Below are 14,424 nucleotides of genomic sequence, written 5' to 3' on the forward strand. Positions count from 1 at the left end.
CAAAGAGGTTAGTGACACAATGTGAATTTACGTTTAATGAGCTGTGCTAGATATAACTTCAGCAGTTTTCATGTGTGCAGGGCAGAGACAATGTAAGATCAAAGTAGCTGTAAGCCTGCAACTGTCTCCACAGGAACCAAAGTGAAAGGAACCTCGTTTTGAATGTGTAAGGTGAAAATGCTTTGCCTGGTGTCTGGTTAAGTCTATGGGTTGCTGTTGTCTTAATGGGGATTAGTTTGGGAATTTGTTAGAAGTTATGATAGTAGTAATTTGTGGCCGTGTGTATATATTTAACTTGAGTAAATTAATAAAAAGATTCATATATTTTAATATATAAAATCTCTCGAGAGCTGGTGGTCTGATTCCTGAGTTTCGAGTTGCATCTCAAACATACCAATTAAAACATAGGTTATGACAGTTGTTTAAAGTTTCCCTCTGGGATTTTTAAAAACTCAGCTTTACTGAAAGGCTGTCTCATAACAGGAAATGATTCTTCCAGTGTTCACGGCTGCATCAACATCTCCTGTTGAACTTCAACTGAGTACAGATGTGTCTGAAGGATTGGCTGTACCTGCAAGAGTTGAGGAAACAGATTTGCAGGTATCCACTGAAGAACCTAATGTTCGGATAACACCAGAAAAAGAGGTTCCTGACAAAACATCTGAAGTGTAGAGCTGAGATGTTCTACACGCACAAGGAAACCACCAGAAAGATTGAATTTGTAAATTACTTAGCTGTGTAAATGATTTGATATTTCGAGAAAAATTGTAATTGTAACTGTAAAAGGTATTTGAGTAAAGGCAGAGGGATGTGGTAATCTGATGTGTAATATACCTTTAAGAAGAATGTTATAATGGAAGATCACATGATCTTAGTATCCAATAGCTGAGTAGCGTGGACTACCTCTGTAGTCAGTAGGAGTAGTCTAGAGTTAGAGTCTATAATGTAGAGACAGGGTTTGAGTTGTAAGCACACAAGTATAACTGCTGAGTTCCTTTGTAAATAAGTGGAATGTGTTCTACATAAGAACCGTCTGCTGATCTACTCTCTCTATGGTACCAACTCGGTCATCCTGAAACAAGCGAGCAATCCAGATCCATTAGTCCAACTAAACTAGGGACCAGGATCCAACAAGATGATTTTGTGTAAGAGATCTGTCAAGTGTGGTACTCATTATAAACTCTGAACAATTGTACACGATGCTGAAAACATTTTCACCCAGTTTAGGGGTTCAGATCACTAATATTCTTTGTACTTATTAATTATTAATGTTCTTACTAATATTCTCTTTTTTATGTACTGTTATTTGCAGATAATCCCAATTTGCACTCAGTTACCCCTGAGAACATGTACACAATGGGAGCTCAGGTCAATAATATTATACCCTGGTCATGTTTAACTGCAGGTAGCAGCTTCCTGCAAAAATGCCACAAGATCAAGGAGGCCATCTTTGCTGCATCAGAACTGTCTTTCAAGTAGCCAGGATTCGGATGTACGATCAAGTCCACAGCAGATAGCAACAGGAGACTGCAAAGTGCACAGTGACGGTAGCATCAACTCCAGGTCATCCACAGAGAGTGCATCAATCGGCAATGACACAGAATCCGGTGAGTCATCCTGAGTGCCGAGGGTGGGGGTGGGTGGAGTGGTAGGGAGGGGGCAGGCCTGGGGGGTAGGGCTGGAGGAGAGGTGGGATTGGAACTGCTTTGCCTAAATGGAGGCAGGTTAGAGGTGCGAGGGAGGAATAGGTTCGTGGCTTGAGTAATTTTCTGAAGGTGAGCATTGCAGTAAGTAGGCAACCTCCTAAAAATGCCTTTCAATGGTGTTGATTTTGCCCCACAATGCTTCCAGAAACTAACACTAATTACTGGGATTGTTTGGCTGCTGGACAAGGGATGAATTGCTGATGTTACACATGTTTTTTTTTTATTTGTGTTTGCACCTGTATTTTAGAGGTGGGATAACTTTAAAATAAGAAATATCTGATGGCTAGAGACTTACTGAAAAACCATTTTTAAAATTTATTTGTTCTTGAGAAGGTAGTGGTGAGCTGCCTTCTTGAACCGCTGCAGTCCATGTGGTGTAGCTACATCCACAGTGCTGTTAGGAAGGGAGTTCCAGGATTTTGACCCAGCGACAGTGAAGGAACAGCGATATATTTCTAAGTCAGGATGGTGAGTGACTTGGACGGGAACCTTCAGGTGGTAGTGTTCCCATGTGTCTGCTGCCTTTGTCCTTCTAGATGGTGGTGGTCGTGGGTTTGGAAGATGGTGGTGTTCCCATGTGTCTGTTGCCTTTGTCCTTCTAGATGGTGGTGGTTGTGGGTTTGGAAGGTGCTGTCTAAGGAGTCTTGGTGAGTTGCTGCAGTGCATCTTGTAGATGGTACACACTGTTGCCACTGTGCATCGGTGGTGGAGGAAGTGAATGTTTGTGGACATGGTGCCAATCAAGCAGACATGGTGTCCTCAAGTTTCTTGAGTGTTGTGGGAGTTGCACTCATCCAGGCAAGTGGGGAGTATTCCATCACACTCCTGACTTGTGGGTTGTGGATGGTGGACAGGCTTTGGGGAGTCAGGAGGTGAGTTACTCTCCACAGCTAACTGAGTGGCAGCTCCATAGATTACCTCACAAAAGGCCCTCTTTAATCTTTAAAACAGTTTTACAGTGGTAAATTCAGGAAGAGATGTTGTTTTTGAGTTAACTTTCTGTGCCATCCCTGTGGCTTGTAGCTCTCCATTTAGTAAGCTTGTAAGTGTTGCTGTTGCACTTGATTCACAGGAGAAAGGGTCCAGTAAAATACACAGGTTATTAGAGCAAATCCCTATTGGGTTCTGGAAAAGCATTATCTCGTCTTGTTTCCAGAAATTCAAGCACAATTTTCACCTCTAACAGTGAGTTGGACCTCCTGCACTGTCAGGTCTGATGCCTTTTGGATGACCTCTTTGTTGCATGTTAAAAATCCAACATCCCTATTCTGAAGAAGACTAGAGGTTCAAAAACCCAGGCTTCAAACAAAAAAAATGCACCAGACCTTTGACAATGATTGAGCTAAATACACATGTAAGTACTTGCTTGAACAACTGGTGCACACAGTGTTAAAGACAGTATTCAGGAGCTAAAAGCCTAGCTTCAGGCTAGTCACATGATGATGACTGAGGTAAATGGGTTGGGCTGTGGGTCAGTGGGGTAGGAAAGCAGATTTACAGCCAGAGATGGTTTGTGGATTTGGCAGGGCAAATGTGTGTTGGGGAATTGAGGGGGAATGGGAGGGCAGAAATAAGTTTAAATTTTTTAATTCATTTATGGGATATGGGCTTCACTGGCTGGGCCAGCATTTATTGTCCATACCTAGTTGCCCTTGAGAAGGTGATGGTGAGCTGTCTCCTTGACCCGCTGCAGTCCACGTGGTGTAGGTACACCCACTGTGCTGTTAGGGAGGGAGTTCCAGGGTTTTAGCCCAGTGACAGTGAAGGAACGGCGATATATTTCCAAGTCAGGATAGTGAGTGACTTGGAGGGGAACTTCCACGTGGTGATGTTCCCATGTGTCTGCTACCCTTGTCTTTCTAGATGGTAGTGGTCGTGGGTTTGGAAGTTGCTGTTGAAGGAGCCTTGGTGAATTCCTGTAGTGCATCTTGTAGATGGTACATACTGCTGCTACAATAATTGTAACCTTTGCAATGAAATAAAAGTAAGGTAGGTGTGTAACAGGTAGGTTATCAGTCAGATGATGGAGATAAACATCTACCCGTGCATAATGGCAGTTACTGAAGAATGGATAATTGTCCGGCCATTATGACGAGTATATTGTAGAATAATTAATTAACAGCTGATTGCTGGAATATTTCATTGTCCCTAGTTCTTGCCCAATTGATTTTCAGTATTTCTTCTCTTAACACATTGAGAAGAATAAACATAGAGGCTGCAAAAGCAACAATGCTTGACTGCAGAGCGAAATATTTACACAGGGCTTGTACTTTACAACATTATAAAATTATAAATTACAATTATTATAAAATTGTAAATTACAACTTTATAACTCAATCGAGGTCCACAGGTTACTCTGTCTAGATCCAATTTGTGTAGAGTGCTTGGAGGCCCTAAAGCGGTGTACCTTATTAAAAGGAGCAAACCCCACCCTAAGTAATTAATTAAATTCTCCCTCCACTTCACTTTGCACTTCGTATCATTAAGCAGAATAACTGTTATCATTGGAAGTAGGTGGAGTCTGCTGCAAAACTGATTAAAACCCAGCTAAAGACACACACAACTAACATCTGACTCATGGGGGCTGCATTATACCAAGGGAATATTTCAATAGTTATTAAACACAAACTTGCTTACCTTGTGTAATCCAGTTCTTCTCAATTGGCTAGTTTCAGAAGGAAATTAGAATTACTAAAACAATGGTGCCGGAGAAATTAATGGGACTGAAAGCCAATAAATCGCTTGGGTGCAATAATCTACATCTCAGGGTACTAAAGGAGGCAGCCATGGACATAGTGGATGCATTGGTTGTCATCTTCCAAAATTCTGTAAATTCTGGAACAGTCCCAGTAGATAGGAGGTTGGCAAATGTAACCCCACTATTTAAAAAGGAGGGAGGGAGAAAACAGCAAAATACAGACTGGGTTACCCTAACATCAGTAGTAGGGAAAATGCTAGAGCCTATTATAAAGGATGTGATAACAGGACAATTAAAAAATATCAATAGGATTAGACAAACTCAACATGGGTTTATGAAAAGGGAAATCATGTCTGACAAACTTACTGGAGTTTTTTGAAGACATCACTAACAGAACAGATACGGGAGAACCAGTGGCTGTGGTGTATTGAGATTTTCAGAATTTTTTTGATAAAGTGCCACATGAGAGGTTAGTGTGTAAAATTAAAGCACATGGGATTGGGGGCAACATATTGACATGGATTGAGAATTGGTTAGCAGACAGGAAACAGAAAGGAAGAATAAATGGGTCTTTTTCGGAGTGGCAGGCAGTGACTAGTGGGGTACCGCAGGGATCAGTGTTTGGGCCCCAGCTATTCACAATATATATCAATGATTTGGATGAGGGAACCAAATGTAATATTTCCAAGTTTGCTGATGACGCAGAATTTGGTGGGCATGTAAACGATGAGGAGGATGTTAAGAGGCTTCAAGGCGATTTAGACAAGTTGAGCGAGTGGGCATATACATGGCTGATGCAGTATAATGTGGATAAGTGTGAAGTTATCCACTTTGGTAGGAAAAACAGAATGGCAGTGTATTATCTAAATGGTGATAGATTGGGAAATGTTGATGTACAAAGGGACCTGGGTGTCCTTGTACGCCAATCACTGAAAGCAAGCATGCAGGTGCAGCAAGCAGTTAAGATGGCAAATGGTATGTTGGCCTTCATTGTGAGAGGACTTGAGTACAGGAGCAAGGATGTCTTACTGCAGCTGCACAGGGCCTTGGTGAGACCACACCTGGGGTATTGTGTGCAGATTTGGTCTCCTTACCTAAGAAAGGATATACTTGCCATAGAGGGAGTGCAGTGAAGGTTCACCAGACTGATCCCTGGGATGGCAGGATTGTCGTATGAGGAGAGATTGGACTGATTAGGCCTGTATTCACTGGAGTTTAGAAGAATGAGAGGGCATCTCATTGAAATGTATAAAATTCTGACAGGGATGGACAGACTGGATGCAGGGATGAAGCTTCCTCTCGGGGCGGGGAGGGAGGGGGGTGGTGGGGTCTAGAACAAGGGGTCACAGTCTCAGGATACGGGGTAGACCATTTAGGACTGAGATGAGGAGAAACGTCTTCACTCAGATGGTGGTGAACCTGTGGAATTCTCTACCACAGAGGCTGTGGAGGCCAAGTCACTGAATATATTTAAGAAGGAAATAGATAGATTTATGAACTCTAAAGGCATTAAGAGTTATAGGGAGAGTGCGGGAGTATGGCATTGAGAAATAAGATCAGCCTTGATCATATTGAATGGCGGAGCAGGCTCGAAGTGCTGAATGACTTACTCCTGCTCCTATTTTCTATGTTTCAGTCACTATATTAGTGACTCAGTTCGGCACACTGATGTAAGTTTCTCTTCCTTTATAACTTTTTTTCTGTTACCTGGTTTCGTCAACTAGGATAATTAATACATGTCTAACTTTTGGGGCACTGCGACATTGAATCCTTTATAGACTTATAAATACCTCTTGCTACGGAAATAAAACCTGGCCCAAAAAGTGCAGGAAGTTTTGAAGTTTAGTCTGCTCAAACAATATTTTCTATTGTGATCATAGTTTAATATTCCAGGCCGATGACCTTTCGCAAACCTGAACCGTTAACCCCTTTTCTCTCTCCACAGATGCTGCCAAACCTGCTGAGTGTTCCCAGAGTTTTCTGTTTTTCATTCAGATTTCCAGTATCTGTTAGTATTTGGCTTTTTCAGTTTTGGGAATGACTGCTTTTCAGACTGGAAAAGGGGCATATGGTGGAGTTTCCCAAGGTTCGGTGCCAGGACCACTGGCGTCATTAATATATATTGTAAATAATTATGGCCCCAGCACTGATCTCTGTGGTACTCCACTAGTTACAGGTTGCCTTCCCAAAAATGCCCCCCCTTATCCCAACTCTCTGTCTTTTATCAGTTAGCCAATCTTCTATCCATGCTAATATACTACTCCCAACACCATGGGCTCTTATCTTATTAAGTAGCCTTACGTGCGGTTCCTTATCGAACACCCTTTGGAAATCCAAATATATTACATCTACTGGTTCCCCTTTATCTATCCTGCTTGTTAATTCCTCAAAGAATTCTAATAAATTTGTCAGACATGATTTCCCCTTCATGAAGCCATGCTGACTCTGCTTGATTAGATTATGTATTTCTAAATGTTCTGCTATTACAGTCTTTATAATAGACTCCAACATTATCCCAATGATGTGTTAAGCTAACAGGCCAATAGTTACCTGTTTTTTGTCTCCCTCCCTTTTTGAATAAGGGAGGGAGACAAAATAAAATTGGCCGCTCTCTAACCCTTGTGGACTTTTCCAGAATCTAAGGATTCTTGGAAGATTACTACCAGTGAATCCATTATCTCTGTAGCTTCTTCCTTTAATATCCTAGGATCTAGGGACTTATCGATCTTCAGCCCCATTAGTTTCCCTCATACTTTTTCTCTAGTGATAGTTATTATATTTATTTCCTCCCCCTTTTGTCCCTTGATTATTTAGTATTTTTGAAATGCTATTAGTATCTTCTACAGTGAAGATTGATGCAAAGTATTTGTTCAACTCCACTGCTATTTCCTGGTTCCCCATTATTATTTCCCCAGCCTCACTCTGTAAGGAGCCTATGTTCACTTTGGCCTCTCTCTTCCCTTTTATATATTTAAAGAAGCTCTCACTGTTCGTTTTTAGATCACTTGCTAGTTTACGCTCAAAGTTTATTTTCTCCCTCTTTATTATTTTTTTGTTAGTTTTTAAAACTTTCCCAAACCTCTGGCTCACCACTAATCTTTGCCAGATTGTATGTTTTTCTTTTCAATTTGATACTGTCCTTAACTTCCTTGGTTCACCATAGTTTGTTTATCCCCTTCCTACAATCCTTCTTCCTCACTGGGATCTATCTTTGTTGTGAGTCATGAACTATTTTCTTAAACATCTGCCATTGTTCATCAACTGTCGAGAGGGATTTAAACTAAATAGGGGGACAGGGGGAAGGTTCTGGACGGGGGATACGTACACTTACAAAGCAAAAGGATATGGCAGCATTGCAGGGCAGGTAATAGGTCATGACACCCAGAGTGTAACAGAAAGGGACAGTGTACAAACATAAAAAAAACAACAAATAGGGTTTAAGGGGAAAAAATGGTAAAAAGGCAAAATTAATGACCCTTCACTTAAATGCACGTAGTGTTTGGAAGAAATTAAATGAATTAGCGGTGCAAATAGAGGTTAATGGGTATGACACCCACATGCTGTGAAAGAATAAAGACAAAGTTTAATGCGGAAAAGCGAGGTGATACCTTTCGGTAGGAAGAAGAGTCAAGTTATTTTATTCAATTTTAAAGGGGTGCAAAAACAGATAGACCTGGGGTATTTATGCAAAATCTTTAAAGGTGCAGGACAGCTTAATAAAGCAGGATAGTGGACTTTAGACCTAGTGGCATACATTGCAAAGACCAGGAGGTTTTGCTGAAACTATATAAAATGAGTTTGTCTTCAATTGGAGTATTGAATCATATCTAATCCTGGGCATCACACTTTAGGAAGGATGCGAACACTTTGAGGAGGGTTCAGAAAAGATTTACTAGAGTATCACAGAATCACAGTGCAGAAGAGGCCCTTCGGCCCATCGATTCTGCACTGGCATATGAGAAACATCTGACCTACCTCCATAATCCCATTTACCAGCACTTGGCCCATAGCCTTGAATGTTTTGATGTGCCAGGTGCTCATCCAGGTACTTTTTAAAGGATGTGAGGCAACCCACCTCCACCACCCTCCCAGGCAGCGCATTCCAGACCCTCACTACCCTCTGGGTAAAAAAGTTTTTCCTCACATCCCCCCTAAACCTCCTGCCCCTCACCTTGAACTTATGCCCCCTCGTGACTGACCCTTCAACTAAGGGGAACAGCTGCTCCCTATCCACCCTGTCCATGCCCCTCATAATCTTGTGCACCTCCATCAGGTCGCCCCCTTAGTCTTCTCTGCTCCAATGAAAACAACCCAAGTCTATCCAACCTCTCTTCATAACTTAAATGTTTCATCCCAGGCAACATCCTGGAGAATCTCCTCTGCACCCCCTCCAGTGCAATCACATCCTTCCTATAATGTGGCAACCAGAACTGCACACAGTACTCCAGCTGTGGCCTCACCAAGGTTCTATACAACTCCAACATGACCTCCCTACTTTTGTAATCTATGCCTCGATTGATAAAGGCAAGTGTCCCATATGCCTTTTTCACCACCCCACTAACATGCCCCTCTGCCTTCAGAGATCTATGGACACACATGCCAAGGTCCCTTTGTTCCTCAGAACTTCCTAGTGTCATGCCATTCATTGAATACTTCCTTGTCAAGTTACTCCTTCCAAAGTGTATCACCTCACACTTTTCAGGGTTAAATTCCATCTGCCACTTATCTGCCCATTTGACCATCCCGTCTGTATCTTCCTGTAGCCCAAGACACTCAACCTCACTGTTAACCACCCGGCCACTCTTTGTGTCATCTGCAAATTTACTAATCCCACCCCCCACATAGTCATCTATGTCATTTATATAAATAATAGGGGGGACCCAGCACAGATCCCTGTGGTACGCCACTGGACACTGGCTTCCAGTCACTAAAGCATCCTTCTGTCATCACCCTCTGTCTCCTACAACTAAGCCAATTTTGAATCCATCTTATCAAATTACCCTGTATCCCATGTGCCTTTGCCTTCTTTATAAGTCTCCCATGTGGGACCTTGTCAAAGGCTTTGCTGAAATCCATATAAACTACATCAACTGCACTCCCCTCATCTACACACCTGGTCACACCCTCAAAACATTCAATCACATTTGTTAGGCACGACCTCCCTCTGACAAAGCCATGCTGACTCTCCCTGATCAAACCTTGCCTCTCCAAGTGGAGATAGATTCTCTCCTTCAGAATTTTCTCCAATAGTTTCCCTGTCACTGACGTGAGACTCACTGGCCTGTAGTCCCCTGGCTTCTCTCTACAACCCTTCTTAAATAGTGGAACCACATTAGCTGTTCTCCAGTCCTCTGACACCTCCCCTGTGGCCAGAGAAGAATTAAAAATTTGGGTCAGAGCCCCTGTGATCTCCTCCCTTGCCTCCCACATTAGTCTGGGATACAAATCATCTGAACCTGGAGATTTGTCCACTTTTAAGCCTGCCCAACACCTCCAATACCTTGTCACTCTCTATATCAATTTGCTCAAGAACCTCGCAGTCTCTCTCCCCGAGTTCGATACCTTCATCCTCATTCTCTTGGGTGAAGATGGATGTGAAGTATTTGTTCAACACTGTAGTGATGTCCTCTGGCTCCACCCATAGATTGCCCCCTTGGTCCATAATGGACCCTACTCTTTCCCTAGTTATCCTCTTCCCATTGATATACTTATAGAATATCTTGGGATTTTCCCTACTTTTACCAGCCAGAGCTTTCTCATATCCCCTCTTTGCTCTCCTAATTGCTTTCTTAAGCTCCACCCTGCACTTTCTGTACTCCACTAAAGCCTCCGCTGATTTGCTTCCCTTGTACCTGCTAAAAGCCTCTCTTTTCCTTCTCATCGTAACCTGAATATCTCTGGTCATCCATGATTCTCTGGGCTTGTTACTCCTTCCTATCACCCTAGAGGGAACATGTTGAGCCTGTACCCTCCCCATTTCCTTTTTGCAAACCCCCCACTGCTCCTCTGTAGATTTCCCCACAAGTAGCTGTTCCCTTTCTACCTTGGCCAGATCCTGCCTTATTTTACTAAAATCTGCTCTCCCCCAATCCAAAACATTTTTTTGCAACTATTTCTTTGTCCATAACAAGCTTAAACTGTACCATGTTGTGGTCGCTATCACTAAAATGCTCCCCCACCACCACCTCAGCCACCTGTCCGGCTTCATTCCCCAGAATTAGGTCCAGCACTGCACCGTCCCTTGTTGGACCCTCTACCTATTGACCTAAAACGTTCTCCTGTACACATTTCAAGAAAACCACTCCATCCAAGCCCTTAACACTATGTCTATCCCAATTAATGTTGGGAAAGTTGAAATCACCTAATATAATTACCCTATTGTTATAGTTCCAGGGATGAGAGTCTTTACTTCCATGGTTGGATTGGAGAAACTGAGATTGTTCTCCTTGGAGCAGGAAGGCGGAGAGGAGGTTTGATAGAGGGGTTTAAAATCATAAAGGATTTCTCTTTATTTACTCTATGGCTGAACAATCAATAACCAGAAGGCACTGATTTTTAAGGTGATTGGCAAAATAATCAGTGGTGACTTGAGGAAACCTTTTTTTATACAATGCGTGGTTAGAATGTTGAATGCACTGCCTGATAGGCTGGTGGATACAGAATCAATAGTTGCCTTCATAAGGAAATTGGATAAATATTTGAAGGAGATGAGAGCCAGCAAATGCATGATGGGCTGAATGGCCCCTGTAAGAGTCTGTGATTTTATGAATTGTAAGTAGTAGTTCTTGTTAAAAGCTCACAACCTTTTGTGTAAAATAATGAGCAAAGGCAAGAGTTTTCTATTTGTAATTGTGATTTACAGAACTGAGAGAGTAAAGACTTGAAAGGATCTTTTTCCATGTTTTCTAAACTGCTCTGTTATCACCAATGGTTACTTCATATTTTGACATTTTACAATGTGGGTAACATCTGGCAAAGTCTTGAGTCATGGATTCACACTGAATATATATTATCAATTAATTATTCATGTGCTATCTTATAAGTCTTCAAAATATCCACCTTTAACACTAAAAAGAATACAAAGGTATGTGGCGGGGAGGTCAGGGTTTAACTTATCAGTGAGCGTGTGTCTGACCAGCCACACCAATTATAAAGAGGCTTCTATGATCCATAGAGTAAATAATAATGTTGCAAATTGGGGAAGAAAGCTTCTGCTTGGTTTGTTTTACACCTTGTTTTACACCGACGATGAAGCCATTGTCGGTTGTTGTAAATGTCCTTTACGGAAGGGAATCTGTCATCCTTACCACCAGCAAGGTGGTGGCACATGGTATACAGTTGGGAAGGAGCTGGGAGTCCTCAACATCGACTTGCGCCCATGAGGTCTCACAGCATCAGGTCAAACATGGGCAAGGAAACCTCCTGCTGATGACCATGTACTGCCCTCCCTCAGCTGCTGAATGTTGAACATCACTTGGAGGAAGCACTGAGAGTGGCAAGGGTGGGGATGGGGGACATCAATGCCCATCACCAAGAGTGGCTCGGTAGCACCTGACCGAGGTCATATAGTCAATGAGGTCTACAGCACAGAAAAAGGCTCTTCAGCCCATCGAGTCTGCACTGATCAAACAAGTACCTAACTATTCTAATCCCATTTTCCAGCACTAGGCCCATAGCCTTGTATAGCATGGCATCGCAAGTGCACATCCAAATACTTCTTACATGTTATGAGGGTTTCTGCCTCTACCACCCTTTCAGGCAGTGAGTTCCAGATTCCCACCACCCTCTGGGTGAAAACATTCTTCCTCACATCCCCTCTAAACCTCCTGCCCCTCACCTTAAATCTATGCCCCTGGTTATTGATCCCTCCACCAAGAGGAAAAGTTCCTTCCTGTCTACCCTATCTACACCCCTCATAATTTTATACACCTCAATCATGTGCCCCCTCAATCTCCTCTGCTCCAGGGAAAATAACCCCAGTCTATCCAATCCCTCCTCATAACTAAAACTCTCCAGCCCAGGCAACATCCTGGTAAATCTCCTCTGCACTCTCTAGTGCAATCACATCCTTCCTATAATGCAGATTCCAGAACTGCGCACAATACTCTAGCTGTGACCTAACCAATGTTTTATACATTTCCAGCATAACCTTCCTGCTCTTATATTTTATGCCTTGGCTAATAAAGGCAAGTATCCCATATGCCTTCTTAACCACCTTATCTACCTGTCCCGCTACCTTAAGGGACCGGTGGACATGAACACCAAAGTCCACCTGATCCTCGGTACTTCCCAGGGTCCTACCATTCATCGTGTATTCCCGTGCCTTATTTGTCCCACCCAAGTGCATCACCTCATACTTATCCAGATTAAATTCCATTTGACACTGATCAGCCCATCTGACCAGCCCATCTATATCCTCCTGTAATCTAAGGCTATCCTCCTCGCTATTTACCACCCCACTAATTTTCGTGTTATCTGCAAACTTACTGATCAACCCTCCTACGTTCAAATCTAAATCATTTATATATACCAGAAATAGCAAGGGACCCAACACCAATCCCTGAGGAACTCCACTGGACACAGGAATCCAATCACAAAAACACCCCTCGACCATCACCCTCTGCTTTCTGCCACTCAGCCAATTATGGATCCAATTTGCCAAATTGCCTTGGATCCCATGGGCTCTTACCTTCGTTATCAGTCTCGCTTGTGGGACCTTATCAAAAGCCTTGCTGAAGTCCAAGTGGACTGCTTCAAATGCATTGCCCTCATCTACACACCCGGTCACCTCTTCGAAAAATTCAATCAAATTGGTCAGACATGACCTCCCGTTAACAAAACCATGCTGACTGTCCTTGATTAATGCCTGCCTCTCCAAGTGTAGATTAATTCTGTCCCTCAGAATTGCTTCCAATAGTTTCCCCACCACGGAGGTTAGACTGGCTGGCCTGTAGTTCCCTGGTTTACCTCTTCTTTAATAACGATACCACATTGGCTGTCCTCCAGTCCTTTGGCATCTCTCCTGTAGCCAGAGAGGTATTGAAAATTATTGCCAGCGCCCCTGCTATCCCCTCCGGAGGCCCATCATCAGACACTGACTGAGCACGTTCCTGGTCCCCAGCAGCCCTCCGACTGCCAGTGCCCTGGGCACTCTCTGCCTCCTCCTGCACCTCAAGCGAGTGTGAAGTGCCCTCACCGCTGTGCACCGAGATACTATCCGACGATCTTATCCCCACCGAGGTGCTGGTATCTGCGCTGGTGCCTGCCTGGCTGAGAGGGTGTGATGCTGGTGTGTTCATATCATCTGTGCCCTCAGGGGTCTGTGGTGGTCCCTCAGCCTCCTGAGTCCGGGCGTGCTCTGGTGAGACTGAAAGGGAGAACAAGGACATTTGATTAGTTGAACTAGTTACACTGTTAATGTGCTTGCCTGGCCCCCGGATCAGGATGCGCTCATCTTTCCATTACCAATGGGGATCCCATGTTGGAGGCTGAGATCAATATACAGTCAACAGTGGAATGTTTGTACTGACAGACATTGTGACCTCAGTGCACGGCACTCTTACCTCCCAGTGATACCCCAACTTCACCGTGGCTGGGTGACCTGGACGCATGGCGCCTCCCTGTGGCACCCCAACCTCACCGCGGCTGGGTGACCTAGGCATATGGCACCTCCCTGTGGCACCCCAACCTCACCGCGGCCGGGTGACCTGGGCGTATGGCACCTCCCTGTGGCACCCCAACCTCACCGCGGCCGGTAGACCTGGGCGCATAGCGCCTCCCTGTGGCACCCCAACCTCACCGCGGCCGGGTGACCTGGGCGTATGGCACCTCTCCAGCTCCAGTGCCTCCTGCTCACATCTGGTGAGGATCAGAAGGTGGGTTTGCCCTCCGCCAGTCTGCAGGCTCTCTGCATTGTTGTGTGCTGCCTTCCCCTGAAAGGAGAGAGGGGCATTGATTGATCCACCCTGTACCTGCAGCACCATTGCAGTCTGGCCAACCCCACCTGAGGAACACGTAGCA

General features: G+C 43.9%; 1 protein-coding gene across 1 annotated transcript in view; it reads left to right on the forward strand.

Annotated features, from left to right (window-relative positions):
* The window catches only part of vwa5b1 (von Willebrand factor A domain containing 5B1), a 161,824-nt gene that overhangs the window by 114,580 nt on the left and 32,820 nt on the right, over positions 1–14,424 (forward strand). The window contains exon 11 of the mRNA XM_041207027.1: positions 1,406–1,607. Coding sequence (XP_041062961.1) covers positions 1,406–1,607 — 202 coding nt within the window. The remainder of the gene's footprint in view (positions 1–1,405; positions 1,608–14,424) is intronic.

This window comes from Carcharodon carcharias, chromosome 15 (genome assembly GCF_017639515.1).
Source record: "Carcharodon carcharias isolate sCarCar2 chromosome 15, sCarCar2.pri, whole genome shotgun sequence".
Lineage (NCBI taxonomy): Eukaryota > Metazoa > Chordata > Chondrichthyes > Lamniformes > Lamnidae > Carcharodon > Carcharodon carcharias.